This window comes from Toxoplasma gondii, chromosome VIII, assembly GCF_000006565.2.
Source record: "Toxoplasma gondii ME49 chromosome VIII, whole genome shotgun sequence".
Lineage (NCBI taxonomy): Eukaryota > Apicomplexa > Conoidasida > Eucoccidiorida > Sarcocystidae > Toxoplasma > Toxoplasma gondii.
In genome coordinates this window covers 4,873,073-4,900,666 of record NC_031476.1, presented here as the reverse complement: position 1 = coordinate 4,900,666, position 27,594 = coordinate 4,873,073, and the positions used below count along the sequence as shown (strand labels likewise).

At 52.9% G+C, this 27,594-nt stretch overlaps 4 protein-coding genes across 4 annotated transcripts; 1 reads left to right on the top strand and 3 right to left on the bottom strand.

Annotated features, from left to right (window-relative positions):
- Positions 1-377: 377 nt before the first annotated feature.
- TGME49_270900 (ATPase, AAA family protein) lies at positions 378-11,596 on the bottom strand (the record flags this gene model as incomplete). Its single annotated transcript, XM_002365715.2, has 12 exons — positions 10,115-11,596; positions 9,009-9,182; positions 8,170-8,404; positions 7,081-7,493; positions 6,180-6,410; positions 5,599-5,715; positions 5,081-5,225; positions 4,458-4,503; positions 3,459-4,196; positions 2,685-2,902; positions 1,283-2,307; positions 378-795 (listed from the first exon to the last, which is right to left on the bottom strand). Exons 1-12 carry the CDS (start codon positions 11,155-11,157, stop codon positions 378-380), a joined length of 4,803 nt encoding a protein of 1,600 aa, XP_002365756.1. The 5' UTR covers positions 11,158-11,596.
- A 2,053-nt stretch (positions 11,597-13,649) lies between these two features.
- Positions 13,650-18,067, bottom strand: TGME49_270910 (acyltransferase domain-containing protein; the record flags this gene model as incomplete). The annotated part of the gene is made up of 4 exons (XM_002365716.2): positions 13,650-13,817; positions 14,884-15,259; positions 15,509-15,844; positions 16,587-18,067. The coding sequence occupies 4 exons, from the start codon at positions 18,065-18,067 to the stop codon at positions 13,650-13,652; spliced, it is 2,361 nt and encodes a 786-aa protein (XP_002365757.2).
- Positions 18,068-20,337: 2,270 nt separating this feature from the next.
- Positions 20,338-23,060, bottom strand: ROP32 (rhoptry kinase family protein ROP32; the record flags this gene model as incomplete). Its single annotated transcript, XM_018781591.1, has 2 exons — positions 20,338-20,438; positions 21,263-23,060. 2 exons carry the CDS (start codon positions 23,058-23,060, stop codon positions 20,338-20,340), a joined length of 1,899 nt encoding a protein of 632 aa, XP_018636627.1.
- A 2,948-nt stretch (positions 23,061-26,008) lies between these two features.
- Positions 26,009-26,891, top strand: TGME49_270925 (hypothetical protein; the record flags this gene model as incomplete). Its single annotated transcript, XM_018781592.1, has 2 exons — positions 26,009-26,274; positions 26,828-26,891. The coding sequence occupies 2 exons, from the start codon at positions 26,009-26,011 to the stop codon at positions 26,889-26,891; spliced, it is 330 nt and encodes a 109-aa protein (XP_018636628.1).
- Between the last annotated feature and the right edge of the window lie 703 nt (positions 26,892-27,594).

The window sequence follows — 27,594 nt, the reverse complement described above, 5'->3', positions numbered from 1 at the left end:
GATGTGGATGTTTTGATCGAGACTCGGTCTTGCTCCACGTCACGTTGCTTTTCACTGCTGGCCTCCCAAGTGACTTACAGGGATACACAGAAATTACAAAAGGAAACAAAGCACATACCGTCGAGGCCCATAGCTCCTTCCTGAGCGTGGCTTCGCGAATGAGAATCAGAAACAGGGTACCGAGTGTATCCTCTCACGGAAAAGCCCCCCAGGAACAGGGGGGACAGCCAGAGTTGCTCTGACCTAGAAATGACAGGATAAAGCTGTCTGGGCTTTCGGCCCGTTGTTGCCGTGGAAGCGACCGTCTTTTGTGTACTTCCTCGGATTCAGCGAAGGATAGGCATGTGCGCTTTATCATCACAGGCTCTCATGCTGATTCACAGAAACAGGTCGTCAGAGACTGCCTGGACGACAGCGTTGCAGCGGCCCTCAAGGAACTTGAAATATCCATTTGTGCTTGCGCGATACATGTCGGCTACGTTACGGATCACACAGAAGCTGTCATTGTCTTTCTTCGGGTGATTTTCTTTCGCCTGCGTGTCGCCGTTTGCTTCCTGAGTTCCCGTGCACTGTCCAGCTTTTCCGTCGGCCTTCTCGCGCTGATCTCTAGGCTCGGCGGCCCCGTCTCCCCTTCCGTTCTGTTCCTCCTTCTGATCCATCCCTTTCACCGATTTCTGCTGTCTCTGCAGGAGACACATGACCAGGGAACGCGTGCCGATGTTCCCGACGCCTTTTTCCTTCTCGTTTTTGCTCGCCTTCTGCGAGGCGGGGAGTAGGTGGACGACGCAGCCGAATCTGCAAGAACGCATATCCAAGGAAGAGACACAAGAGAACAAGCACGGTGGCACCGACAGATGTCGCACGAACCCAGAGACACGCAGAAGAAAAACAGCAGCTGGCTTCGTTTAGAAGCTTTGCAGTTTCTTCTGTCGAAGCTAAAAGCTTCCCTCTCACCCAGCCTTCTTTCTTCCCTCAGAGCCATGCTTGGTACCTTGGCGACGTGGAGTATTCAACGTCAGGCTACGTTCAGGGGAAGCCGGGACAGAGTCGGGGGGGGCACAGTGCCCCACAGCGCTTGAGGCGGAAGCGAACGAACGGACAGCTGAAGGACTCGAGAATAAGCTTTGAAACCCGCAGCTGCACTTTGCTTTTTTACTTGTCAACTCGAAGAAACTGTGAAAGTATTTAACACAATGTCTAATGAACAAGAAAACAGAGACGATTGACTTGCACCACGTTTAAACTTTCCATGCAAGATCTGCCAATCTTGTCCTTGTCTCACCTGCGAATCGTGTGCGCCACAGCCGTCTGTTCAGCGAGGAAGTCCTTGAAGCTCATGCGCTGGATGGCAAGTCCAGCCTCCTCTGCTTTTCCCTGACCGTGGTCATTCCCACAGACATCCAGACCCCCCCTGTGGTTCTCTCCATGCTTCCTCCCTCGCTGCGAGAAAGGAAGCTGAGGAGAGACACCCGCATTTTCAGTCGTCCCCCAGACCGTGCCGGGGACGCTGAGGTCGTTTCCTGCCGCTGCCCCGGCGCGGGCCACTGCCGCGTCGCCTCTGCGGCACTCCGCATCCGCGTATGCATGCGAAGAAGCGCCGCCGTTCAATTTGTGGGGACCTTGTCCACTCGACCCTCCGGCCGCTTCCTTTTCGCCCGGTAGTGTGGACCCGCCAGACAACGCAGCACCGAAACCTTGCCTCCGTCCTCGCCCCGTTTCGCGCATGAAGGCGACCCAGCCGACATGACGCACCAAAACGATCGCAGCCGCCAGCGTCGCCTGAGAGTCCGGTCGCCGCTTCGCCAGAAAGGAGAAAGAGGTCTCCTGTCGATCGTCGGGTCGCTTAGATTTGCCTTTGTTCATGCCCTTCTTCGTGGACCGGGCCTTGTTCTCCTTTACCAGCACGCCCGAGAGAGGTGAGAGACCGTCGTCATTCAGCAGACGCTTCGCCACCATCAGGAAACTGCAGGCACGATCGGAGAGCGACGCAAGCGGGTGGAGCCGAGGGACGAGGAACGCCGACACAAAGTCGTCCGCTTGATTTTTGTTCGACGCAGACAGAGGAGAGCCAAAGGGCGCCGGCGCTCGCGGGAGGCCTGAAACCGAAATCGAAGCAGCAGGCTCTGAGGCAGACGAGAAGAAAGACAACGAAGACTGAGAAGGCCGGGCAGTCCCTCCCTGTCGACGCTGCTGCGCCTGCTTGTAGTTTGTGAGCTGCATGCGACAGTCGTCCAAAGACAGCAAGAGATCCAGAGGCGGCTCCAGCCGATACGAAGAATGGATGCGTTTATGGGGGAACTCGGAGACCTGTATCCGCAAGAGGCAGAGCACACACGTCGCAATGAAGAGGAGAGAGAGGGCAGTCAAAGACACACTGTGAGACTCCCGCAGCCAAATACAGAAAGGCGGCAAACGCCCCGGAACAGAAGCCCACTGTACAATTGGAAAACATTGAGCAAGCATGAACAGCACGCCATAGCGAGGCGCGTTCGCGGCAGCAGTGACAAGGTCGACTTTCGCCGTTCCCCCAGTCTCCACCTTTGTCCTGGCCCGGATCCCGAATGTTACACAGAACCGTCTATCTCACGCTTGAAATGACTTCCACGCCCCCGTTTGGCGCTCATATTTCAAAGGGTCAAAACGGCACTCTTCACCCTCCCCTTTCTGCGTCTCCCCTCGCTTACTTCGTTTTCGTGGCGAACTTCGATGAACGAGAGACCGTAGGCTGTCAGGAGAGCAGTCATGCGCGAGAGAACTCTAACGCCCAGGGGAATTTCCTCTCCACTGCAGTGGCCAGGAGGCCGCGATCGGACCTCCATGTCGGCAGAGTCGAGAGCAGAAGGGTGAAGGGAGCCGAGGGCGATGCGCGGCAGGGACGTGGTTGGGTGCTGTCGCTGCACTTCTGCAGAAGGGAGAAAATGCAGAAAGCACGGAAGACAGGGACGCGTTCAACGTCGAGCAGTTAACACAGAGGGAAAGCGAGAATGCGAGATGAAAGGCAACAGTGGGAAGGCACAAACACAGGGTGAGGAAGACCTATTGACGACCCCCGGGGGGAGAAGCCGCATGCAAGAGAGTCCAGAAAGACGAAAGAAGAAGTCACAAAAAACCGCCTCGGATAACGTGAAATCGTTCACTGCAAAAATCTAGAATTGCGAGTCGCGCGCCTTGGACAACCATACCGATATGAAGCTCTGCAGGAGAACCGCCAGGATGTTAAGACTGGAACACTACATGCCCCAACGGTTTCGTTTAATCTCATCCCGACGCTTCAACTAATCCCCGTGGTTCTGTCCGCCGGTGCGCGCGCCTGTTCACAGAGTTGAAGTTGGAGCGCACCCTCCGGCCTGAAGACTGGAGCTCTCCCAGACCTAAAGAACGCTTTCTATCCTCTCACGCCTATCCCCAACCCCCGCGTCCCCACACACGCGGTCAGCCCTGTCCCTCGACGTCATTACCTGCAAAGACGGCTTCGAGGATTTTCTTTTGGCTCTCAGCCTCCCCGGGGCCACCCCACACTCCGGCTGTGCCTCGGTCTTTGTCCCCGTCTTCCTCGGCGTCTCTCTGTCTCTCTGAGGGCCCCCTTCGGGCCTCGCCGGCTTCCTGTCGCCTGCCACCGCCTGCTCCCCTTCTCGCCTCAATCGACGGGAGAGTAGCGAAGGGCGGGAGGCGGGTGAAGTCCGTTCGGTGCCGCTGAGTCGGCACAGCTAGCCAGACGAGTGAGCTGACGGTGTCTCTGACGAACGCGAGGCGGAGGACGTCTGTGGACGCTGCCGCCGCGAGCGCCGCGGTCGAGGCGTCGGCGCCACTGTTATCGCCTTCGCTGTCGCCCACCGAGGAAAGAGGGAGTGAACTGGAAGAAGCCACGCGGCGCTTGCGAGAGAGGGCGGAGGCGAGGGAGGCAATCGACGCCTTGCACGCTTGTTTCTTTGTGCGGTGGAAGCGGTACAGACAGAGGGACGGCGAGACGAGAGGTCCAGCTCCGCCGCTCTTCCCCGGAGCCCCAAACGAGTGGAAGAAAGACTGAGTGGAGGGAGAGACACAGAAGTGCGACGCGAAGAGCGAGAAGGGCAGCAGAGACCCCGCAGTCAGAGAGGAAAGCGCCGGCTCTGTCCCCGTTGGCGCGACGCCGCCCACGGAGACGCGCGAGGCCAACAGCGAGGGGCACGAGCAACAGTCGCTGAACGCGAGAAGCTCTGAAACAAGGAAAGGCAGCGAGCGAAAACCGCACGGATGGCTGTTCAAGGACGAATTCAAGGTGGAGTTTCACAGAGAACATCAAAAAGCTAGGTGGAAGCAGGCAAGTTCGACGGACTCGGCTAACGAAAGTGAGGATGCAGAAAAGAAGCGAAGCGTTTCTCTGAGGAACTCCTGAGCTGGAAGCAAAGGCAGCCCTACACGCACTGTGCGAACAAATGAATACACAGAAGAAAACCAAAGACCGTAAAATGGCTCACCTGTCCCGTATGCTACTTTGTCGAGCGTCCAATCGCTGTGAACCACCTACACAGAGACAAAAGACGCACGGAAAACAAAACCGCAAACTAAAGAGACAGACGAACGCTGTTTGAACAGCTGACAACGCGGTCATCGTCGCCACAACCAGTTCGAATCCCCCATTCACACACACGTACACCTATCGAAAGAACTGTGGAAACTTGAACATAAAAATGTAACTTCAATAGTAGGCATATATATAAATAAACATAAATATATGTATATATAAATATATATATATATATATATATACATAAACATACGCTTGCATTCGTGTATGTGTATTCCTATCGATTTATCTGTGAACAAAAAAATATGGAGGAACGGATTCATCAATGTACATATATGTATACGTATGTAGGCACCTATTCAAAGACATATAGGTATATATATATATATATATATATATATATATATATATATGTATTTATGTATTCACAAGCATGCATTGGACAGTTCCCGCTGTTCGGCCGTCAGGTGTGTCATTGCCCGGTTTTGCGTTGTTCGAATCGCGTCTGCGTTCTGTCACTGCAGAGGTCGAGAGGAGAGTCTCTCAACGAGGTTCGCTGCCAAGACAGCATACCTGCGTGAAGCTCTCTTGAAGCAGAGACGGTGCCAGGTGCGAGTCGACAGCTGGGGCGAGCGAGTTGAACATTTCGAGGAACGAGGGAGCCTTTGGAGTCGACGAGAACCCATCGGCGGCAGTTGCTAGAGGTGCATGCGCTCGCCTAGATAACAGAATCGACCTCACAAGCTTCATGTTGTGGTTTAGGCGGCATCAACGCAAGAAGGCAGATACACAGTCGCACACTACCGGTTATTTTTTAGACGTAAGATGCCGCCCATCTGCAGATGCTGGTGTCGACATATTAGCGAAAGCAGGAACGGTGTTTCAGCACCCTGTTGAAACATTCTGCACTACGAGGGTCTCGACGTCGTTCGCTCAGAACCGTTTTTATTTTGCGCCCACAGTGGATTCTCTGTCATGGAGTCGAGAGGCCTTTGGGCTAGCGGAGAGCCGCGGGGATACGGGGAAAACGCGAGCAAACGGCGGAAGAATGGAAAGAACAACAACTTTCATTCGCCTTTCTCGGAACTTACGAAGGAGTGAAAACAAAACGGACGAAATCCTGCACGTGCCTCTCCCGGTCTTTGCCAACTGCACAAAGCTCCAGGTCTTCTTCTCGCAGCTCCCGAAATCCCGCAGTGAGCGACTTCCTGCCGAAGGATAAAGACGGAAGCGCCATGCACCATAAGTCCCGCACCACTCGGTAAAAAACAACTCATCGTTTCAATGTACTCTTCATCTGCTGAACGCCGTCAAGCGGAGAGCTCCACCGCTCTGCTTGGACAACTGTATCTACAGTACAGAGAGATGCAGGGATCTGGATGCGAAGAAAAGAAGGATGCCCACAATGAAGTCGAATCGAAGAAGGACGACATGGCCGTTGCAGAGTCGACGTCAAGACTTCGCCTGCCTTTCTCACGCAGCATTATGCACGCATATATGCATCTGTGCAGAGACGGAAATGTACAGATTTGCGTTTGTGAAACGACTTTGACAACTCCTCTTCTCTCTCCAGTCGATGCCTCTGCCTTCGCAGTTCATGCACAGACACACCGCCGTTGGGTTTCGCTGCGTCCCTTTGTGCTTCAACACCCTTGCTGTGCGAAAGCCTGACCTGGAGAGGAAGTCGAGAGCGTTGATGCATGCTCGCACATCTCCATCAAAGATGTCGATGAGTTGCTCGAGGAGCTGGCGGCTAGCAGTCAGACGGTTTTCTTTGAGGATTTCTGCGAGTCTCTCGGCCAGCACGTTGCGAGGAGGCGCAGCCAAATTCAAAATCTGTGCAACTTCTCTAAGCGGCCGCAAAACGCGAGCGTACAAGTCGTTGCAGATGCAAATCACGGGTCTGTACAGTTCAGGCAAAGCCGCAAACCACACAGGGAAGAGAAGAGGCGTCCCCGGGGAGAATAACTCGAGGTTCTCCTTGGAAGTACGTTCTACGAGCTGGATGTCTGGTGTCGACCGTCAAGGTCTTGGTTTCCGAGATCTAAGCTTTACCGTACTTTTAAGACCACCGCGTTCAGTGCTTTCAGCTCGCCGAAATGAAAGCATGAGTCGCATGGACAATTGCACGACGCTACCCCCAGGTGATGACACGCAGTCCTAACGCGTGAGCTACCCCCGTTGGAGGGGAGAAGCCTCCGACTGCGACGGCCGCGAGCAATCGACATGCAATGGAGCGTACGTTTCTGTGTGCTTTACGTGGATCGAAGTCGTTTCGTCACTCGCTGTCGTGGTTTTGGCACACCTACTAGGACTGGTGCAGAGTCGCTTTCATATCCGTCCACTACCGAACGGTTGGGTGTCGCAGCGTCCAGTGTGTCTGTGTTGAAAGTGAGTGGATTTTCTCCCGAGCGCGTTCAGTACTGCTGAGAAATCGGAGGCATGCGATCGCCCAGCTCGAGTCGTCCCGATATTCTCAAGCGACTGTGCTGGGTTTCTTCTCGCGAGTCCATCCACCCCACCTCTCTCTGACTGGCAGTCTCGATCCCCTCCACTCCGTGGTGTCCCCTTACCGTTTGATGAAAGGCTTTCCTTTGTCATCTTTTCTCTTGACAAGACGAGCAATCACGTCGACAACCGAGTCTGCGCCTTCGCCGCCGGCTGCCGCAGCACCATCTATTTCGTCGATCACGAGTAAAATCGGCTTTTTGCTTCTCTCGCACTTGCGTTTCTCCGCCTCCTTCTCCGTCTCCGCAAGGCGTCGTTCGCCGTGGTGTGTAGCGGCCGCACGCAACGCCTTCTCTTGCTTCTTGCTATGGAAAAAACTGTCTGCCCCAGTCACGCAGTTCATCACGAGAGGCAGCAACGTAGCTCGCGAGCGGTCGTCGCTCCCGTTCACCTCCACCACATCGAAGCCGAAGTGCCGAGCACACACATGCGCCAGCGTCGTCTTGCCGATTCCGGGGGGGCCGCCGAGAAGGAGAATCTGCATGCCGAGAAACGGAGACGAGGAAGACGGAAGGTGAGGCCAATCAGAAGGGAGATGAAGTGGCGGGATGCGGAGTGACAGAGTTGAGAAGACGTTGAGAGCAGCTGCGAGGGACGTCTTGAAGAACACTCATGCAAATCGTCCTTCAAATATTCCGAAATAATTTATGGATTCTTTCTGGGACTCGAAAAACCTAAAAAAAGACTCGAACTTTGGGGGGAGCATTGGACATCGAAAGAAAGCACAGATAAAGAAACAAGACGAGACCCGGGCACAGGAGAGACGACCAAGCTGCGTCCAGGCCGAGAGGAACTGCGGAGCGTTTCCTGGTGACGAGCACGCTACCGGATTGTTTCTTGGCAAGCAAACGAGGACCTGGAGAGTGAGCGGGAACCTCAGAGAGAAGGTAACAGGCAAAGATCAGACAAGGCCGAAAGACTGCTGGAAAGGTGACTTCTGCTGAGGGATTTCGTAGAGCTTTGCGTTTGCAATTCTCTTTCTACTTTTGCTTCTCTACCCCTCAGTTTCGCGCTCTTTCCCTATCAATTCCTGTGCTTCTGGAGGCTCCTAGGTCTCTCTTGTGAAAGCCGTTTCCTCCGGCGCAGCTCTACGACGGCTTCTTGGCCAAAGACGCTTCGCGGAGTCTGTCGCTTCCCCTGTTCTTCGTCCTCACTCGCGGCAGGTTCTCGTCAGGGTCTTCGGCGCCCTCGTTTCGAAGCACCCGTCCAGCATCGCTTTCTCTGGTCGCCTGCAGCAGCTTGCGTCGCTTCTCTCTCTCCTCGTTCTCGCTCTCCTTCTTCCCAGCCTTGTCTCTCTTCATTCCCCGCTTCTGCAGGCGCTGACGCCACCTGTGCAGCCACATGAGGACGCTTCGGTTCGCCGCTGGCGCGCTGAGGAGGTCGACAACTCTGCAGAAAAACGATTGCATGTGCAAACGGTAAAAGGCGCCAGTACGTCTCTTGCCTCAGAGGGAGGGAGGTTTCTGCTGGGACAGCCGCCCAGCGCTACAGGTGCCAAGCATGCATGAACAAAAAACGAAACGGAGGGAACGCAGAGACACACACAACCAGAGTGGGGTCCGATTCGCAGAGGGACAGTAGAGGAGTTTTCAAATGGCGTCTCAGGCGGCATTCAGCTGCGTCGAGTCCTCCCGACGGTCATCTCGCCGTCTCGTCGCGTTCCGTCTCGTTTGCATGTCGGTGTCCGGCTTTCATAGGACGAATCAGATGACGCCGGCCAAACTGGCTTCTGGGGTGGATTTCCCTGTTCTTCTTTCTCCACTTACACGGCGTCTTTGACCTTCTTCTCTTCTTCAACTCTCGTGCCGTCTGGCTTGCTGTTCCGCGTTCGTCCTTTCAGATTGTCGGATCAGAGTTCTACGTATCTTCTACCTCGACGGCAAAGAGGTCTACCTACTCTACAGGTATAGACGCAGTCGCGCGAACTGTACAAGAACTCATCCAATCCATCTGTGCATTCTTCCCCAGCTGTCGCGGGCTCTTCTGTCCTCACTTTCTCGCTCTGTACTTCTCCGTCCACTGTCGCACGACCTCCCTAGCGCCGCCTCGGCCTTCCTCGCTGCTCTTGTCTCTCCAGGAAGGAACTTCTGAAGCGCATGCATCTTCTTCTTCCGCCGCCTCGGCCGCCTTCTCTGCCGCCTCTGCAGCTTCTTCCTCCATGGCTTCTCTGACATTCACATAAGGCCAAGAGGGCACAAGCCAAGCTGAAACGCGTCCCCAGGTTTCCTCCCAGCACGGTGGCACCGATCCCTCGAGCATCTAAGTAGTCATTTTCTCTCGGCGTCGATCCGAGTCTTTTCGCTGGAGTCATCCAAAGCAGAAGAAAGAAACTTCGTTGGAAACTCGCAAAAGCCATGTTCCTACTTCTCTGGCTCAGAGCCAATGACTCCAGTACGCTGGCACTGATGACTCTACTGCATCCAAGTTCGCGTTTCCGTTCGCATCTAACTTCTTTTCGTCTTCTGGAGAGTTTCTGAGGCCCAACCGCCAAGCGCGTTTCCGACAAGAGAGCAACACACATGTCCCCTGAAACGTAGAAGTCATCTCGCTTGCTTCTGCCGGAGTCGCTCTCCTCCCAGAGGAAGCGCAGAGGACCTCTTGCGGAGGGCGACAGACGCGTCAAGAGAAGAAAGGAATAAATTCACACAGGAGACGCGTCAGGTGCATGCCAGATCGACTTCCGGTGAGAGCGAGGCAACGGCATTCCAAACAAGCTTCAGCAAAGCCGAAGCGCATCACAGAAAAGAGTCGAGAAAGGCAAACCGAAAACACGATGCAGACGCTGATCAGGTGCGTCTGAAAAAGAGAAAGACGAAACGGAAACAGGTACCTCTAAAGCCAGGAGACTCGAAAGGCGGAGTGGTTCTCGTCTCCCATTTCTTTCCTTCGACGCAAATGCGGAGTGCCTGTCGGCACTCTGTGGCAGCAGTGCTCCACCTGTCGAGGACTTCCCCACGTTCAGTGTCGTATTCGAGAAGTTGCAGGAGGCTGGGGACTCTGGACGCTGCATGTTCCAGCAGCGATTTTCGACTTTCTGTGCGTTTCGAGTCACATGACCCGAGGCGTGCGACAGTGGAGTTACATGTCTTCAACCCTCACCTGAGGATCTCCTGTATTGGCCTGCGCAAGGTCCTTCCTCTCTTTTCGCTGGTGGCTCGACGCCCCCCGGTCTCGTCGTCGTAGGCTGCAGAGGAGCCGCAGGTCCTGTCAGTTGGGTGCAGTCTCTGTTGTTCCTCCTGTGGGGTAAGCATGCGAAGGAAAAAAGGAATTCCCCCTCCCCGGACGTCGACGGGGAAGACGCGAATCGACTTCTGATGGGCATGCGCACTGCGCGCAGCGGCGACGGCTTTCGAAGACGCGACGGAGGCAGGCCCATGTTCTTCTCGGCCTGCTTTCCCCTCCTCTCCGGAGGCAGAAGCAGAGTGGGAAGAGAACTCCGCAAGCCCAACCGGAGGAATGAGAGAGGCGAGCGAGAGGGGAGGGAGAGCAAAATGTTTGGCGTCCAGAGAAGAACGGTAGACGCGCTCGCGGAGGTCGTGGGGGCTCGCGAAGAACTCGCCGCTGCAGGAGAGAGAGGGAGCTGTGATCCGCGGCCGAGCATGTTGGCCTTCGCATGCGCACCAGTGAGTGACGGACGGGATTGGTCCCCAGTCATCGAATCCGAAGGCGAGAGGGCCGTAGGCAGAGGTCAGGACGGCTTCCGCGTCAGGGTCGTCCGCATTCAGAGACGAGGAAGATGACGCCAGGTTCGCGGCCTCCGTCTCCTCGAGGCTCTTGAAGCGTTTGGAGGGAGGCCAAGGCGACGACGCAGGGGAAACCTGGTCGTCTTCTTCTTCGTCGCAGTTAATCACTTCTACGTGCGTTTCTTGAAAGCGTCGGGCAACATCCCTGCCCCCGCGTCGCACACTCTGTCTTCCCTGCTGCGACTTGTCACGAGATTCGTCCGCCCCCCGCTTGCGACTCCCTATCGACGCAGAAGGATCCTCTCCATCCGAGAGCGGTCCCCGTGCGTCAACTCGATCAGAAGACGAGCAGGAGGAAGAGTGGAGGAAAGGCAAGTTGTCGCATGCTTCTTCAAATGTTTCCGCCTCGCGCAGGAGGGCGTCGACGTCGTCAGGGCAGAAGAAATCAGGGTCCTCCATGGTGCCGAGAGAAGGACGCGGCGCCGGGAAAAGGAGAAAAATGGAAAGGAGAGAAACAGGAGGAAGAACGGAAAAGCTCTGGACGGAGAACAATGTTCGAGTCCGGAGTCTAAGCTGGAAAGGAAGCGGCGGAGCCTGAGGAGTAGACGAAGGGTCGCATGCAGAGATGCCGACAGACAAGGGGAAAGAACATGGCCTGAGGACAAGAACGGGACTGGAAAGAAACAGAAAATGTTCAAGGGACCGGCACCCTTCAGCTCGGATTCACAGCAAGCTGGCGGCGTCTCGCGCGCACCCGTGTGTGTCGGCGGCAATGCTTTTCGCTGCTTGTCATTTCGTTTGAGAACTGTGTGCAGACAAGAGAGCGAAAGCTCGCCAAGACGGAAAAGCAAGCTTCCGAGAAAATGCAGGAAAAGACAGAAAAACGAAACGCATGTCTGGGGGGAGACCCTCCTGCTTGGGGGGTGTGTTTCTCTCCGCGTTTTTTCCAGATCGGTGGCTGACCGCGAGAAAAAACGGGCCAGCACACTAGACTGGATAAGGTCTGCATGCGCGAGAGGCGGCTGCCGAGACAGAGAAATTAACCACGGAAGGATAATTGAAAAACACACAGTTGACTCCAGACATCTCGCCGTCGGGCATGTGGGAGAAAGGCAAGCAAAGCAACAGGAGAGACCAAAATACAAGACAAGCGTGGATGTCCCAGCAAACGCGGGTCGATTGTCTCGCCCTGTGCACATCCGGACGCGACTACAAGGCGTAGATAACAATTGAATTGAGATGTTGATATCTTCTAGTGTTTTCTGGCTATGCCAAACTGTATATATTCAAGAACAGACTGACAGGCATATCATTGTAGAGAAATTCCGGAGGTGATTTCTCGGGGAGGGGGGGGCAGGTATTTTTACACAGTCCGTAAAGGAAAGATAAGCAGTTCCTTTGTACGACATGATTTGATTAGTGGTGCGCCTTCCATTTCCCCGCTTTTTTTTCTGCATTGCAGAACAACTATGGAGGCGTAATATGTGAATCTTCCAGAAATGCGAACAAGGGCTTGCAGATCTGCCTTCTTCGTCTTGAGAGTGGCGGAAGTTGCGTCGATCCGCAACCGTACATCCCGCACGTAGTTTTCAGAAAAGCCGACAGCCACCCGTCCAAGTGTTTTATTCTGTGCGATGATTTCTTCTAAACAGAGACTGGAATACATTTCTTTGATGTTACACATTTCCAGGCTGGTACAGGTCTACCTAATCGTAGTGGGTCATTTGGGTCAGCGGTTTGCAAGGACATCCGTCATCGGAAGGCAATTGGGTAATGCTTTAACACACAGCGAATAAACTCGTTCACACACTACAGCAACGAAACTGGTAGGAACATTGTTTTATTCCAGTGTGGGTTGATGGTCATGCGCGGGTAAACGCAAGATCCGCTACGTGGAAAGAGATTTCTCCGATACCTTCTTTATCCCTACGATAAACCTACAAATCAAAGTATCCTCAGTCTGCACGATCGCCACAGTGTTGATAAACGAGAACTGGAGAAGGCACAAGAGAGAGCGTTCCCCCCACCTCGCTATCCAGTCTCAATACACATTAGCAATCTGCGGTGGCTGGTGAGGTACATCCCGTTTTCTGCGCGAGACGTTGCCATGACATCCGCATCGCTTCTGGCTCTGAAAAAGTGCTTTTGCCAGTGGCATAACCTTTCCTCTGCATCTCGCAAAGTATTCTTCGGAAGCGGCAGTGTTTTCGAAATTCTTTTCCACTACGCTTGGACACGCTTTTGCGACCAGGCAACGTTAGTGTCTTGTTCTTAGAGACAGAAGTCGTGAGGATAGCGAATGCAATTGCAAACGCTCGTATCCTTGAACCTGTTCCAGCATGGTCCATGCGGATCGCAGCCGAAACGCGAGTCAACTGGTGAGAGCGAATTAGAGACTAAAGAAGAGGTGCGCAAAATGACGGAAAATCATCCGGTGACTGCAGAACTGAAGAGCCGCTTTCGGCTGTAGATCTACCTTGGGAGCGTTGGTCAGCGGCTTTTGGCATTGTTTTAGCTACAGAGGGGTTTGAGGAGACTCGACTTGACGAAGAAGTGGAACTGGCTTCTCAGCGCTACGCTTCTCACGTACCGAAAGGGATCAAGAGGACATTATTCCATTTGTTTTCTGAACGTTTAGGTTGCGGGCTTCATTAAAGAAGAACCTCTCTAGTGTTGGTTCTACCGCCGGAAGAAGTGCAGTAAGAATCTTGGCACATCGTGCCCCCAGAGACAGCAACAAATGTTGCTGTCTCTGGGGGTTTTGACGTTTCTCCAGCTCGCGCGTTCCATTTGCAAACGGGCAACTGCGAACTACTGGTTTTTGTCTGAGTCTGGTTGGTCCCGAAAGAAGTTTCAGGTTGTCTGATATAATATGTACACGTCAGCGAATCCCATCGACAGGCAACGCCAGCGATTCGGTCCCCGACCTCTTTCTGCTTTGTACGCCAACTTTATTCGAAATGCGCAGTGATCAGTTTGTACAGTCGCTTCGTCTCAGCCTCGGCTTTCCGCGCAAATTCCTCGTGGCTCTGATCGTCGCTGTCGGCGATCGATTCACCCACTGCAACGCCAACGGGACTGAAAGCACACGATCGTGCCTCTCCCAAAGATGCCTCCACCTGCGCGCACAAGAAGAAAGATGAGAAGGGAGACTTCATGAGATAACGCATAATCCTTCTTGTCAAAATGGTAAATCCGACTACATGCGTAGGTAAAAGGATTACCAGAACACTAGCCCAGAATACCAAAAAAAAGCCAAATTCTTAAATAAGATGAAGCACCCGTGTCCACATGGAAGACGCTTAGAGTGTCGCCGGCCAGATGCGTCACCGTGGAGACACCCGGCAGTGACACAAATGGCCACTAACACAACGAAGAACGACCGAGAGGAGTCGGAAACGGGAAAGCGCCCCTCCGCAAACCGTTCAACAAATGTTTCGGTGGTTTTTCGGAGGGTGGCTATGAAACTGTGATGCATGGACACGGTGACTCGGTGTCAGTATACGGTTCTACGCGTCTCCTAGAGTGGGAAGGAAGAAAAAAGAAAAACGTAACAGGAAATACAATCTCTTCACATCGTTCATGTGCTCTTCGAGAGCTGAATATTTGGAAAATGCACGACTGTTCCTTATCTGCTAAAAGCAGAGAGCAAGGTTCCTCTTCCTCCTGACACAGGAGTCTTCTCCGATCATGTCTTCTTCACAAGGCACCCATCAACATTTCTGTTTGGAGAAGTTCTCCAGCACGGTTGAAGAGCGCCTGGCCAGTCGAAGGCCTTTCGAAAATTGGCACGAAGCACAAAAACACCCGCCGAGAAAGCTTCTGTCGCTTCCAGGCTGTTGTCCGTTTTCACCATCCTCTTTTTTTGTGTGTTGAGGCGAGTAGGTCCCACCGTTTCACCAGCCCTTTCGTTCGGGATTTGTCCTCAAAACATTCTATCCTTCTTGTCGTTTGTATGACCGGCTTTCTGTCGGGGTATGCACCCCACGCATTGGAGCACTACGAACACAAAGATCACAGCCCCCCATCCCGTTCCAAAACAAGTGCTAGGCAGCAAACATGAATGACAGTGAGACGTTGAAATCCGGCATGCGCCGAGGGGCCTATCCTGAGCCTGTCATCCCATGTTTTCATTTTCATCTGCCGTTGTTTTCCTTTTCCACCCTTTCCCGTTCTAGGCCAGACCTGCTTAGGAGGAGGACAGATCAGCGCTGTGAACAGCGCCATGGGGTAGAAGTGTGTAAGCGTTCCGCGGGACCCGTGTCGAATTTTCTTCGCAAGCAATCTAAACATCTGGACGGTCTTCACGTCGAACGGATCCGGTTGGCTGAACACACCGTTGTCGTCTTGCCGGTCTCGGCCGCCGCTCGGGGCGACCCAAATCACACTCCCGCCTTCTTCCAGAAGCTGCTGAAGGGCTGCCATGGCCGCGAGGTTTTCGCACTGCTTCTCGTGCTTCTCCTCCGCTGACAGTTCTGGGTGGGTCAGGTGCTTCTTGGAGTGCACACACAGCAGGTTGCATGCCAAGGAGAAAGGCGTCGACAGACGGTCTTCCCGCACTCTGACGCAGACATGAAGACACAGACATGAAACATATACGCCTTAAGGAATGGCGCGAAAGAGCGGCGACGGGTCGCAGGACAGCGAGCGGGTTCTTGTCATCCGAATGCCCGAATCGGTTTTGGCTGACTACACAAGCACGTTCATCCACGCATCCACACGTACGAGCCTCTCCACATATATAAAGAGAAGTAGACAGCCGTCAACATTAGATGTGAAGGTGCACTATACGGCGTGTAAGGGGCCGTACTTGTGTCCCGCGACAAAGACCATTTTGTTTGCGAGGGCAGTCTCCCCGAGGTGGTCAAGGACGAGTTTAATGACTTGAGGGTCGGGCTCGGTTTGGTGATTCGAGAGGAAAACGACATTCTCTCCAGCTGCAAGACGCTCGTTGATCCGGCCTAGAGGCGAAGCGAAGGCTGGGGAAGCCGAGGGGGAGGGAACGACAATTTTGCTCATCGGCAACGACACAAGCGGCCGCCAGACCTTCTTGGACCATTCTGCGAAATCGAATGGACTCCGAAGCGCTTGGTGGTAGGGCTTGAACGAGTAACCTGCGTATTTCCAAGCCAGCTGCCAAATGCTTCTGGAAACAAAAAGCAAAAATCCGAAAAGAGAAACGAGAAACTCACACGTCTGGTTGGCATTTAGCTGCTACTGTACACTCGCCAAGATACAGTGATCTCTCCCAGGTGCGGTCTGCATCCCGTGAGTTCACATGCACTCGCGCTCAATTTAATATCTAGGGTACTTGGCAGCTGGAAGACGAAATCGTAATGAAGCCCCAGATGGAATACACCAAATGTCACGAACGCTGTGGCGCGTGGAACCGGGAGCAACCGCTTCAGTGGCCGCGAGCAAAGTGGAGAGAGAGCAAGCTGCTGAAACATGCGACAGGGTCCAACCGGAGTGTATGCAGACCCCAGCATCGCCCAATAAAAGTGTCTCTGGGTGGTTCAGTCTCGATGCCAACCTGAGGACGCAAATCACGGATCTAGCCCTCTGAGGGAGGAGCAAAATGATGGCTCGCACTTTCGAAAAGGCAAGAAACGGCCACCCTGCTGCCAGCTTCGATATATACACGCAAGGCGTCTTCGTGCGTATCACCCTGCGTCTTTAGTCATAAACTACTCACTACCTCTTCCACTTTCTCCAATATAATATATACACATATATATGCGCGTGAGTGTAAATGAGCGAGTGTCAAACAGCATTCTTCACTCTCGTTCTTAAGTTGAAAGCTGCTTCACCTCTCCATGATCTGGAGGGGTTTGGTGCCTTTGGTCAGCCACGGAGAAGCATTTATTTCTGGCGATTGTAGACCTTACGCGAAAATATCGATGTATTCCTGGGCCGTCAAGAGTCCTGATTTCACAGCCTCTCGAGCGTAGATTTCGGCAAATTCTGAAAAGACGCGTCTGTGTTGTTCTGTTAGGCGTGGCGAGGCATTTTCTGCTGCTGTGCGCCCGCCGCCCTCTTGCTCTGTTGGTCTTTCGTCCCAGGCAGGAGTCAGGTCACCTTTTTCCAGCAAGCGTTGGAAGTATTCCTTGGCTTTCTGGAAAGCCTCTGCACTCGTGCTTCTCCCCAGGGACCCGGGGAGACGCTCCGGCAGGCCATACGGCAGCCAAGCCGGCGGAGCCTCGGAAGACGCGGAAGCACGCAAATGCGAGAGAGGAGACAAAGGAGACAACGAAAGTGCGACCGGAGAAGAAGGAGACGGCCAGACGGTCGAAGAGACAGAGAAGGTCTGCCTAGGCCTAGGGAGATCTGTGAAGAAGGCAGCTGCCGAGTGAGAAGCCGAAGGGGACACAAATGCGACAGGAGACCGGACGGGGGGCGATGGGGCAGAACTTGTAGAAAGAGAAAAGTCTGGCACGGAGAAGGGAAGCGGTGGCGAGATAGAGAGAGAGCTTCGGAGCCGGCGGAGGAGGTTGGCGTCTTTCACCAGAGCTGGGGTGCTGCGGCCCTTTACACAAATATGGGCAGGCGAGAGACACGAAGGGGAAGGAGACGAGCAGACAGAGGAAGAAGAGAAAGAAGCGTCTTCAGACAGTGTAGAGAAGTCTCCGTGAGACGCGACGGATGCTTGACGAGACAAGAGAGCAGACGGAACTGGGGAAGGCCTGTATTGGAAGTCAGAAGGCGAGGAAGAAGCTGTTGGACCTGTTTTCGGGGTCCAGAGAGACAGGCGAGTGAGAGCCGCTGCACTCGGTTGGAAGTGACCGTTCTCGAAGGGAAGGGAGACGGCTTCCGCGATGAGAGGCCGAGACAAGGCAGGTGACGAAGAAGGAAGGGAAACAAGAAGAAAGACCGACAAAGGGAGAACTCCCAGTGTCTGGACAGAGACGACCGGAGAAGGGGGAGAGAGGATCGAGCTCTCTGAGAGTTGGAGACGAGCCAGAAAGAAAAGCATGGCGAGAAAAGAACGAACAAGAAACTGAGCACACAGTCCATTACTTGGCGGCGCTGTACGTACGGCAAGAGGCTGTGGATCCGCTATGTTGCCGAAACGCAGGACCCCCTCCTGACAAGCGGAGCTCCCTGAGATGAACGCGCGTGCATGTCTGGGAAAAAGAGAGAGGAACAGAAATGGGTTTTTCACTGTATGGCAACTTGGAGAATCTGATCGAGTCTTGTTTTGGAGACGCAGGAAAGAGGGAGAGCAGCGGCAGCCTTTATCTCGAACCGTCTCACAAGATCTGCTGCCGGGGCACACCACCTGCGGTGCGCCGCAGCTGATACTGCCGTTTCTCATCCTGGGCCGTCTGTGAAGAGGGATTGGACGTTTTTCGTTTCGGTTCGTGTACATATGTAGCGAGTTCTTCAACACTGATCCGAAGAGGGAAGGAATGAGAAGTCAAAAGGCAGAGGGAGACCTGAAAAGAACTATTGCTGCACCACGCGTGAGCAAAGTAGACGGGGAAAGAGAGAGAAACAAGGAGACGCCTCGCTTCTGAAAGAGGGTCTCTTCGAGGATAAGATTTGTTTAGCAAATACGGTGAAGGCTGTCTGAAGAGAGAGAGAGACAAACGGGAACAGCAACGGCCGATGCCGCGAAAAACAGAGCCCCCAGAACCGGCGATCAACCCTTTGATTATGAGGCAGAAGTAGAAGAGTGTCCGGCAAACCAAAGAACTCCCGGCAACGTCTTCGTCCCCATTCACCGGAAGTGCAGACATCAGAGACAGCCGAACACGGCGTTTCAAGAGAGTTTGTTTTCTTCCTTTTTCCCGCACAACGCTGTTCAAGGTCCAGAGAAACGTGAAGAAATCTGTACCGAGGAGTCTACAAGACGTCGATCTCGTCCATCCCAGTCACAGAAGCGGACGCCTATTAGAAGAAAAAAGGACAAGAACTGGATTGCTAGCGAGCGAAAACAACAACGAAGGTAATTTGAATTTTCCCTTCGCCTCCAGTGCTGCGTTCGCGGGGCACCCCGCCGCTCCGCAAGACATTAGATACACAGCAAGACGCCCTGAGTGTGTGTCTCGCCGGTGGTTGGGGCAAGAACGGCAAGGTGAGACCCGAGTGAAAGGCGTACACAAACTGGGAAAAGAAACACACAGAAAAAAACGGAAACGACAAAGAATGTTGAACCCAATCATAGGCACAAGGAACGCCAAGCGCCGGAGACAGCGGACAGATCGGCGGGTTCGTGCATGCAGTCCCGAAAAACTGCGTAAAAAACGGAGACGCTCGCTGCACGGTGAGAGTGTCCAGGCTATCATTTCATTCCACAAGCTAAATTGCTGGAAAGTGGCAACTCGACGACTTTCCTTCGGCTACGCATAAGCGAGAGAATTAGAGGAAATACTCACACAAACACGACAACTGCCCGGGGAGTTACCAGCCAGGCCTAAAAAGCAGACGCAAAACAGAATTTCACACGTCCAAGTTGACTATATCTTTGCTGTATCCGCTGTATCAGGTGTGCGATTGTTCAGATTCAGTCATGTGCAGAAAAGACAAAAAATCTGCACCATGCCGTGGAGAGAGTAGTGTACTATATGCAGTTGCCGCGCTTCTAAGCGTCTTTTCGACATCACTTTCCTCAGTCAGTGGAAGATGCAACGGCATCTAATCAGCAGCCTGATGTCAAATGTAACGGCAGACGAACAAACTGTGACTGTGGCCTCTCGCCTGAACAGTTCAGTGACTCTAGCATCCAGATTGATGCACAGGTGTGTGTATTTCGAGTGAAGGTAACTATCCTCTGCTCTGTTACCAACCCCGTTTTCGTGGCTCGTTCGTCTGCAGGCAACAGAATCAGCTGCAGGAAAACAGACGCGATTACTGTTGGGAAAGTGATGCATGTCGAGACTGAACCCAACTCCTGGAGTCACGGCAACACCAGCAGAAACGCGACATTCGGATGCTCGAAAATATTTCTTGTCTGAAAGCGGAGCGTGTCGGGGTGCGTTTCGTAGGATACAAGAAGCATGCAGGCTGCTGCAGATGCGGTGCTTCCCTGGCTGCGGACTGACACAGCTCAGGATTCTTTGACACCGCCTACAACCGATAGCAGGTTCACCCTTTTCCGGAGTTACCGAGGTAGACCCAAACTTCCCTTGTGGTCGAGTACCCAATATACATCTTCACTGAACTTCGTTGCGTTTCATTGGCTCGGAAAGGAAGGATACATTTGAGGAGCATGTGCAAAACGCGCGTCCTGCGTCTCTTCCGTACAACAGTCAAACATTTTAGATTTCCGCCGGGTAATGTGTTCCGAGCTTTGGAGTGGGCCTGGGATGGTGGAGAGACATACCTGCGTTTTGTTGGATGATTTCTCAAAGTTACCTATAGGATAAACTTCACGACCCTTCCAGTGGTAAGATTGGTCGTGGAGGAACTCTTTTGTAAAGGGTTTAAATGGAACAACTGGGAAGCTCCACAGAGCCCAGAGCTGTAAATTCTCGTCTGCACCCACTTAGCAGAGAGAATTGTCAGGGCAGTGTGTTTCGAGAGTATGCGTCAGCGCACTACGACGACTCTTGAAAAAAATCGCAGGAGCGAGGGAAGTCCACTCGACGTGTCATCACTCGCTGAGTGAATCAGGTTTCTCTGCGTTAAGTGCATGCTTTATTGAATTGAACAGGCTTGCAAATAACTCCTCCACCAGTGTTTTCTCGGTTTGAAAAACTTTGTTTCTGGCGCATGCAAGCGCTCCTCCGGCAAAGGAGCTGAAACGGAAGGAATATTCAAAACAACAACGGAAAACGACGTGTCTCAGAACAACATAAAATTGAAAGCCACAACCATTAACTTCGTTACAATGAGCACTGGCTCTCACAAACGGCGCACATGCTGCAAGCAGTGAGATACCATTTCTCGACCACTGCGCTCCTCCCGGTGACGCTACAATCGCTTACTTCATTCACTGATTTCCTAATTTATCAGGTGACTCGCCTTCTAGTGGCGAAGTCGAACCGATATACGAGATGGTGAGTGCATGTACCTTGTGGCAGCAGCACGTTGAAACTCCACTAACTATACGCGTACGCAACAAGACGCACGTTGTCCAAGAAAAATGTAAACACTGATGTCGTGTTCCCTCTGTGGGGGATCTACACTGAAAAATATTCATGGTGGAAAACAGAACAAGCGCTGAAAGGCACCCTCCACCTGCTGGCGGGTGCCAAGGTGACCCGGAGGTTCACGCGGGGATAGAAGACGAGAGAGAGAGAGAGAGTCTCCTTCTCGGCACTTTCAGCTGACTCTCGAAAATTCCCATACTTATCTGAAGACGGACGGATGAACCATCATCGCAGACCAAAGCCTAGTTACCTTCCCATTTGACCATTTTCCAGAACTCTCGCAGAACGACCTCATTTCAACAGGGGCACTACTGGTAAAACCGTCCCTCTTACAACATTCCTTCTCCCTCGGGGGAAACATATGCTGTTTGACAGAGTGAATCTCTCAAACGAAAACTGCGAACAGAAAGGAGCTTTTAACGTGAAGCGTTTTGCCTTTCATCTTGAAGGCATTCCGCGATGTGACCTACCCGCTGGACGGAGTACGTCGGCCGCGTCACTTTCATGGGCTCTAAGTTCCACGCTGACGTCGTTCCTCTCGGAAGGAGGGCGACGGAAAAGATGCGATTTTTCGATGAGACTCAGTGGCGTCTCCCGACGGTACCGGTCATGATAGAGCAATGCAGCAATCAACTCTTTCACGTCTTCCGGTGTTTGTTCGGAACCGCGGCAATCGTCGAAGTCGGGGACCAGGCGATCTCGTTCTATGGTGGCCACCTGGTTCATGAACCCTTCCATGTCAGCTCGATTTAGGTGCAAGCCAAAGGGTAAGCGATGACACCAGAGTTTATAAGAAACGACTCCGAGGCACCAGCTGTCTCGACTTTCGAGCAAATCCAACCGACGATCTGGCTCACTGAAGTAGCACGCAGCGCGTGCAGGCTCGTGCAGGGAAGGAGTGCCTCCACCTCGGGGACCGCAGGGCCCCGTCCGGCGGTGACCGAGAGATTGAGCCTGCTCGAAATCTCCGAGAAAAACGCGTCCGTTGTCGTCCAGGAAGAAGTTTTCCCACTTGACGTCGCCGTGCAGAATGCCGTAGCTATGAAGCCGAGCCACGCGGTCGACCATTTGCTTAGTCAGCTCGAGCTTGACTCCGTCCGGGAGACGATGCGCACTGAAAAGTTGCCCTACACTACACGCCACCTTATGAAATCCGACCACAACACTCGTCGCACCGAACTCCTCCGTTAACGGAGTCATTCGCGGCTTCCCCGCGAGGATACCCTGAAACAACGGCAGGACAAACCCTTCTTCGTACAACTGCTCGGGTGACTTGTCAGGTGGAAACAACCTGAGTACTTTCATCTCCTTGCGAAGAGCCCTGGCGAATGCCCAATCCTCTTCGCGCCTCCAGGCATCGTGGCTGAGGTCCCCCACGGCCTCTAGAAACGTGCTCATACGCACAAGCAGGAGTTTCAGTGCGTATACGTGGCCGTCACTGTCCTGCGCCTCAAAAACTAGACCGTTTCCTCCCACACCCAGAAGCGGGCCTCTGACAAATTCTTTGGACTCAGATGCATCAGAGAGAGATTCGACAAAGAAACGGTCGCCATCTGGAAGGTACATGTTGAACGCTTCGACCAGTTTCTTCTTTCGCGATTGCGAGACAATGTCATGCGTGTTTGTGGTAGCCACGAGATGGGCAAGTATTTTCACCGCTTCCGGATCAGAGAGGGACTCAATATGATGTGGATACTCGCCAAGGTGTAGAAGCTCGCTGACTAGTTCGTCGTCAGGTGCGTTGACGCTGTCGGTTTGGGCGCTGTCCTCTCCACGAAGGTCGTGGTGATCGGACCTCTCTGTTACTTCTTCAATTGAGTGTACGACTGCTCTTCGCATTACAAATCGATCTGGATCCTTGGCACGATTTCTGGAGTCAACAGCTGGACGCGATGAAGCATTGTAGACGCTCCTCAGACCAGACAGTATGCTTGTCGCTGCCCCCCGCCGACTCCGGTGACTTGTGGGCAACTGCTCTTCAGAAGCCGTTGCCAGTGCCCGTTTGTTGCGACCGGCCGTTGGTTCTACATTTGATTCAGTTGGACTGTGAATAGACCCGACGGGCGCGGTGTTATCAATTTCTGTATAGGAACGGAAAACACTTGGCGTTGAGTGACTCAGCCGGCGCGGAGAGTTAGCTGACGCCCATACCATAGTGTTCGGAAGCAGCGACCTTGACATGTGCATAAACAGCCCCACGGAATAGCAGCACAGGAGAATTCGCCATGATGTGAAGTAAGGAAGAAGGTCTCGGCAAACGGCAGCCATTTTGTTCAAACTGTGGAGTTAGCCTTATCCAGGTCAGGCGTACGAGACACACAGCTCTCGGTCGCAGAGAGCAACTGGGTGTCTAGCGCCCTCCTGCACACGAAAACACGCGTAGCAGAGCTATTGTAGGTGGTATGCGTATTTTCCGCCACGCGTGGTTAAGGCTACGGTAGAAAATGCGGAGAGTGGAAACCTGTGCTATCTAGTCTGCACGTGTACCTCATTACTCGGCAGCAGACAGTGAGCTCGCGGATCCTCCTGAAACGGACTTCTTCAGTGCCTCGCTATGCTGTCCCACGTCTCGATGCGAAAGCGCATCCGAGGGAACCATGGGGTCAAAAAAGGGAGAAAGAACCAGACATGAGTCATTTACAACGACGGACATGCTCAAAATCCATCTGCTGTTGGCAGCGAGCCAGTATTCAAGAGCATGGTTACGCACCTCGAGTCATCCGACCCTCAGACGGGTTCAAACCTGGAAAGTGTATCGGTTAGACCAGTCAAAAACGAGTACATCTTGTGCACAGACCACGCTAATACTCTTTCTCAGCGCCGCACAAAGGACGACGAGCGCGGATAACTGCACAGCAGATGGCTGACGTGAATCCCTGCCACGAAACCATCGTTCTCAGCATCAATTTCACACTTTACATTTCCTTTTGCCGGGTACCATTGCGCAGGACGTTGCTACCTATCAACGGCGGTTGAAACGGAAACACTTCGACGCGAGACTGAAATAGGAAGCGTGTTTGTAACCAAGGTCAACTGCCACTGACACCAGGAAACTTTTGGCGTCATGTTTGTGCCTATAAAAAGACATGGTATCACAGCTTCATCTGTACATAAATTGTGAAGAAGGAGTCACTGTTATAAAACCCCTTGCCGCATTCCGTGAACGGAACACTGGGAGACACGACAGGTGTTGACGGTGGAGGCGTAAACACCGGGTATTTCCCAGGTTTTTGCAACGCCCCTCCCGGTACGGGCCACCCCCACCAAAAATGCGCGACGAGTGTCTAGAAACGGAGAAGTTGCCTCAGTGGTTCTGTGTGTCTGCAAGTCTGCATCAGCTACTTCTGTTATTAAAGGAGCAAGAATCCTGTGGATAGAGACTGACTACCACGATGCAATATAGAAAAACGTAAATTGACACCAGTGAGTCAGTCGACTTAACAAAACTAAGACACGGTCAGGCTGTAGCAAGGTTCCCTTGCACTTTCAGTGCCACAAACGCGTTCACACCGATAGTTTATATGGCGAACTGGGGACTCTTGAACTTCCGAATCAAAATGTGTCCTGTCATCGATGGAAAAATGTCAGGGTTGATGCTGCATCGGCTGAATGCCCCAAGCCACAGCTAGATGGGTTTTTACCTTAATACAAATTCTCTGCGGCTGCTGGAATCTTCCGTGGGCACAAATTCCCACTTTGGTTCACGGTTAAGGTTTCGCCTCAAGAAGTGAAACAACACATCACTCTTGTCTGGAAAACGGCGAATATGAGATTTCCTTGGCTTTTCCACAGCATTTGCCGTTGAACATTCAACTTTCATAGGTGACCAGTAGTACGCATGACGCAGGCTAGTTGCTTGATATGGTTCGAGGGCGTTGGGAAAATCGCATTCTCTGCTGCCTCGGTCGGTGGGCAAAGTTCCCAAAGAATTGACACAAAATCGCAGAGTAGACTAGTGATGTGGCACCCATGGTCGCCATAATGTAGTTGCAACACCACCGGTACATAAACACCAAATGGTCAAAAAGTGGAACTGCCTGACATGTCATACTCAAAGACTTTCGCTTGACAGTATGACGAGCCTTTGAATATGCGTGTTAGGGACCTAGGTGGATCACGAATTCTTCGAGATTTCTAAGAAAAGGTACTCGTCTTATTCGTACCTCTAGTTCTGATATGGTGACGGCTGTTCTGTAAACAAGCCCCTAACACAACACTACACCCATGGCTCCCGATGGTATCGCTCAAGGAACTGCCCACAGAAAATGACGACGTACTGAATCTACATTACCAGAAGTAGATTTGCGTTCAGACCGCAGGTAACGATTTGCTTCTACTTGTTAGACACGGACACCGGTCTTCTAGACTGTGAAGGGTGTTCGTTGACGGAAATCCAACTCTTTGACATCTCCATAAACGCGGTTTTTGCCACTGGCACCGTTGCTTGTCAACTGAAAAAGCAGAGAGGGGTAGCTTTCGCACGGGATCAGATCGATGTTTTCTCCCCACGTAGTATTCTTTTATGCACTGAGGTGCTGCAGACTACATTAGAGGGAAGAGGATAAAGTGTTCTGCCTGTCCACTCAAACAATCCCCCACAAGATCAGGTATGGATCGGTCATTTTCCATTCTTGTACCTGCAGACCACCGCATCACACGATACTTCCTAGCAAACATGATAATCGTGGCACATCATTCTCAGTGGCAGGTCTTGCTCCATTAGTCTTGTTTCTCGAGTTCTGTCCTCTCCCCCCCCGCGATGAGCTTGATACGGTGAGAAATCTGTACACTTCCACCGACGAAAGGAAGTTCTCACACCTCTCAGTATGTCGGGTTATAAGTTCTGTTCCTCAACAGAAGATTCAGACAGGACTATGTGTAGTTTCTGACTGAGAATGGCGCCACAGTCCCGAACACCGATTCCTCTATACATTCCTCCGTTGGGTATGGAGTCGCAAGGGAAGAAGTCAGACTGGAATCCTCTTCCTTGCTGAAGAGAGGCAATCCAGCGTAATAAGCGGCGTCTTGCAACCAGCGGCTGTATCAAGTCTCACCGTCGACCACACACGCGGTTGCACATTTTGCCCCTGAAAGACTTCCACAGAGCCCCGATCGTACTTGGACCGGGTAAAAAAGACCTTTCAGCTCTAACCGGTAGTCCAACTCGGTTTAGATATGTCCTCAACATAACAGCTATCCGCTTATATATCTACGGAATGTGTGATTCCAGTCTTTTTGACGTGCAGACAGCCGAGTCTTCCTTTACAGTGAATTTTCTTATTCGAGTCAATTGTGCAACGAGGCATCCTTCAGTAAGTTTCGCTAACAAGCTGTGGTGGGGCTTCTGTCTGTTTTCTGTGCAAAACAGCATGCGAGCATCCTCAGAGTTGACTCACTCAGCAGCTCGCAGGGCACCGAGAGGGTGTGCTGGCCTCGAGATGCTTGGGGCGAGAAAATGGAAGAAGCCGGGATTTAGATTAAGGTGCGGCTTTCCCTGTTTCTTTTCCGGAGATAGACAACGTCATCCTTGTGTTTCGCGCCCTCTTCGTACGCGTCTAGTCAGCGTTCACCCGTGCGCTCTTCCCTTCTTTTCTTGTCTCTTCTCTGGCAACCCTTCCCAGACGCTGTTGCTGTGCCTGGCGCAGTGCATGCGTTGCTGATTCGCGAAAGGGGGTTCCCTTTATTGTGTTGCTGTTCCACAGAAGAAGTGAAATGCCTTGCTTCGGAATTTTTGCGCCTCTTCAGAAACGCTGCTTCTGCTTCTTACTCCGGCACATGGTTCGGGACTGTCGCTCCTCTCCCGCTTGCCTCTGCGTCCTGGACCCCGGGCTCCCGAAGGGGAACTTCACACTCTTTCGCCGTTCTCTCCGTCTTTTTTTCTCCGTCTTTTTTTCTCTCTGTCGATCAAGTTGTCTCGTTTCCCTTTATCTGCAACTCTCTCGTCTCTATTCTGTGCAGGACACAGCAGAAACTTGGGGGGGGTGGCATCCCGCCGAGTCAAAGTGATTTTTCCCCCGCGTCATGTTTCTTCTCAGGTCTTTCCCGTGCAAGTCTCGCCTTGGTCAACCCTTCGTCGCGTACAGGTGCATTTCTTCGTGAGGAGAAATGGATGTCTCCTCTCAGCCTCGCGTCATCTTGACGGCCGGTCACGTAGGCTGGGCTTTCCTCGCTAATTTCTTATCAAACATTTGAATTGAGGCAGCACAACTCTCTGGGTTTTCTGAGGGGGAGTGCAGGGGGAAGCAGTCAAAAGGCAAAGTTCGTATCGGCTTTAGCTTTCAGCACATTTGACAGTCGGAGTTCTCAACACTACGGCCCCGACCGGCTGCTGGACAGAAGCCATGGTGGGCTGGAGGTTTTTTCCGAACCATCTCGGTACCATCGGAAAACAGAGTCTTTCTGTCTCATTTTGTTTCTTCGTCTCGTTTCCCGTTTCAGTCCACAACTCCTTTTTCCTCTGCCTGTTTTCTTCCTCTGTCCCCGCCTTCCCGTTTCGACGTGGAGATTTCGAACGCCCAAGGAAAGAGAGAAGACCTTGTGGCGACAGAGGAGCACCGACAGGCAGTTGAGAGGAACTGTTTGTGTCTTCACTTTAGAACAGGAAGGAACTGTGGGGAGGCCGCCCCATGAGTCAAGGACTACCTCCAGGCACCAGGTTTCTGGACATTATACCAAAGTTCCAGATTCATCAAACGAATAAAGAATCACTTCTCCCTTGTCGTCTCGCTCCTTCCCTGCCGTTGCCGATCGTCCCTGCCTCTCGCCTTCTCTCCTTCGCCTCTGCCTCCTTTTCGGACTCGAA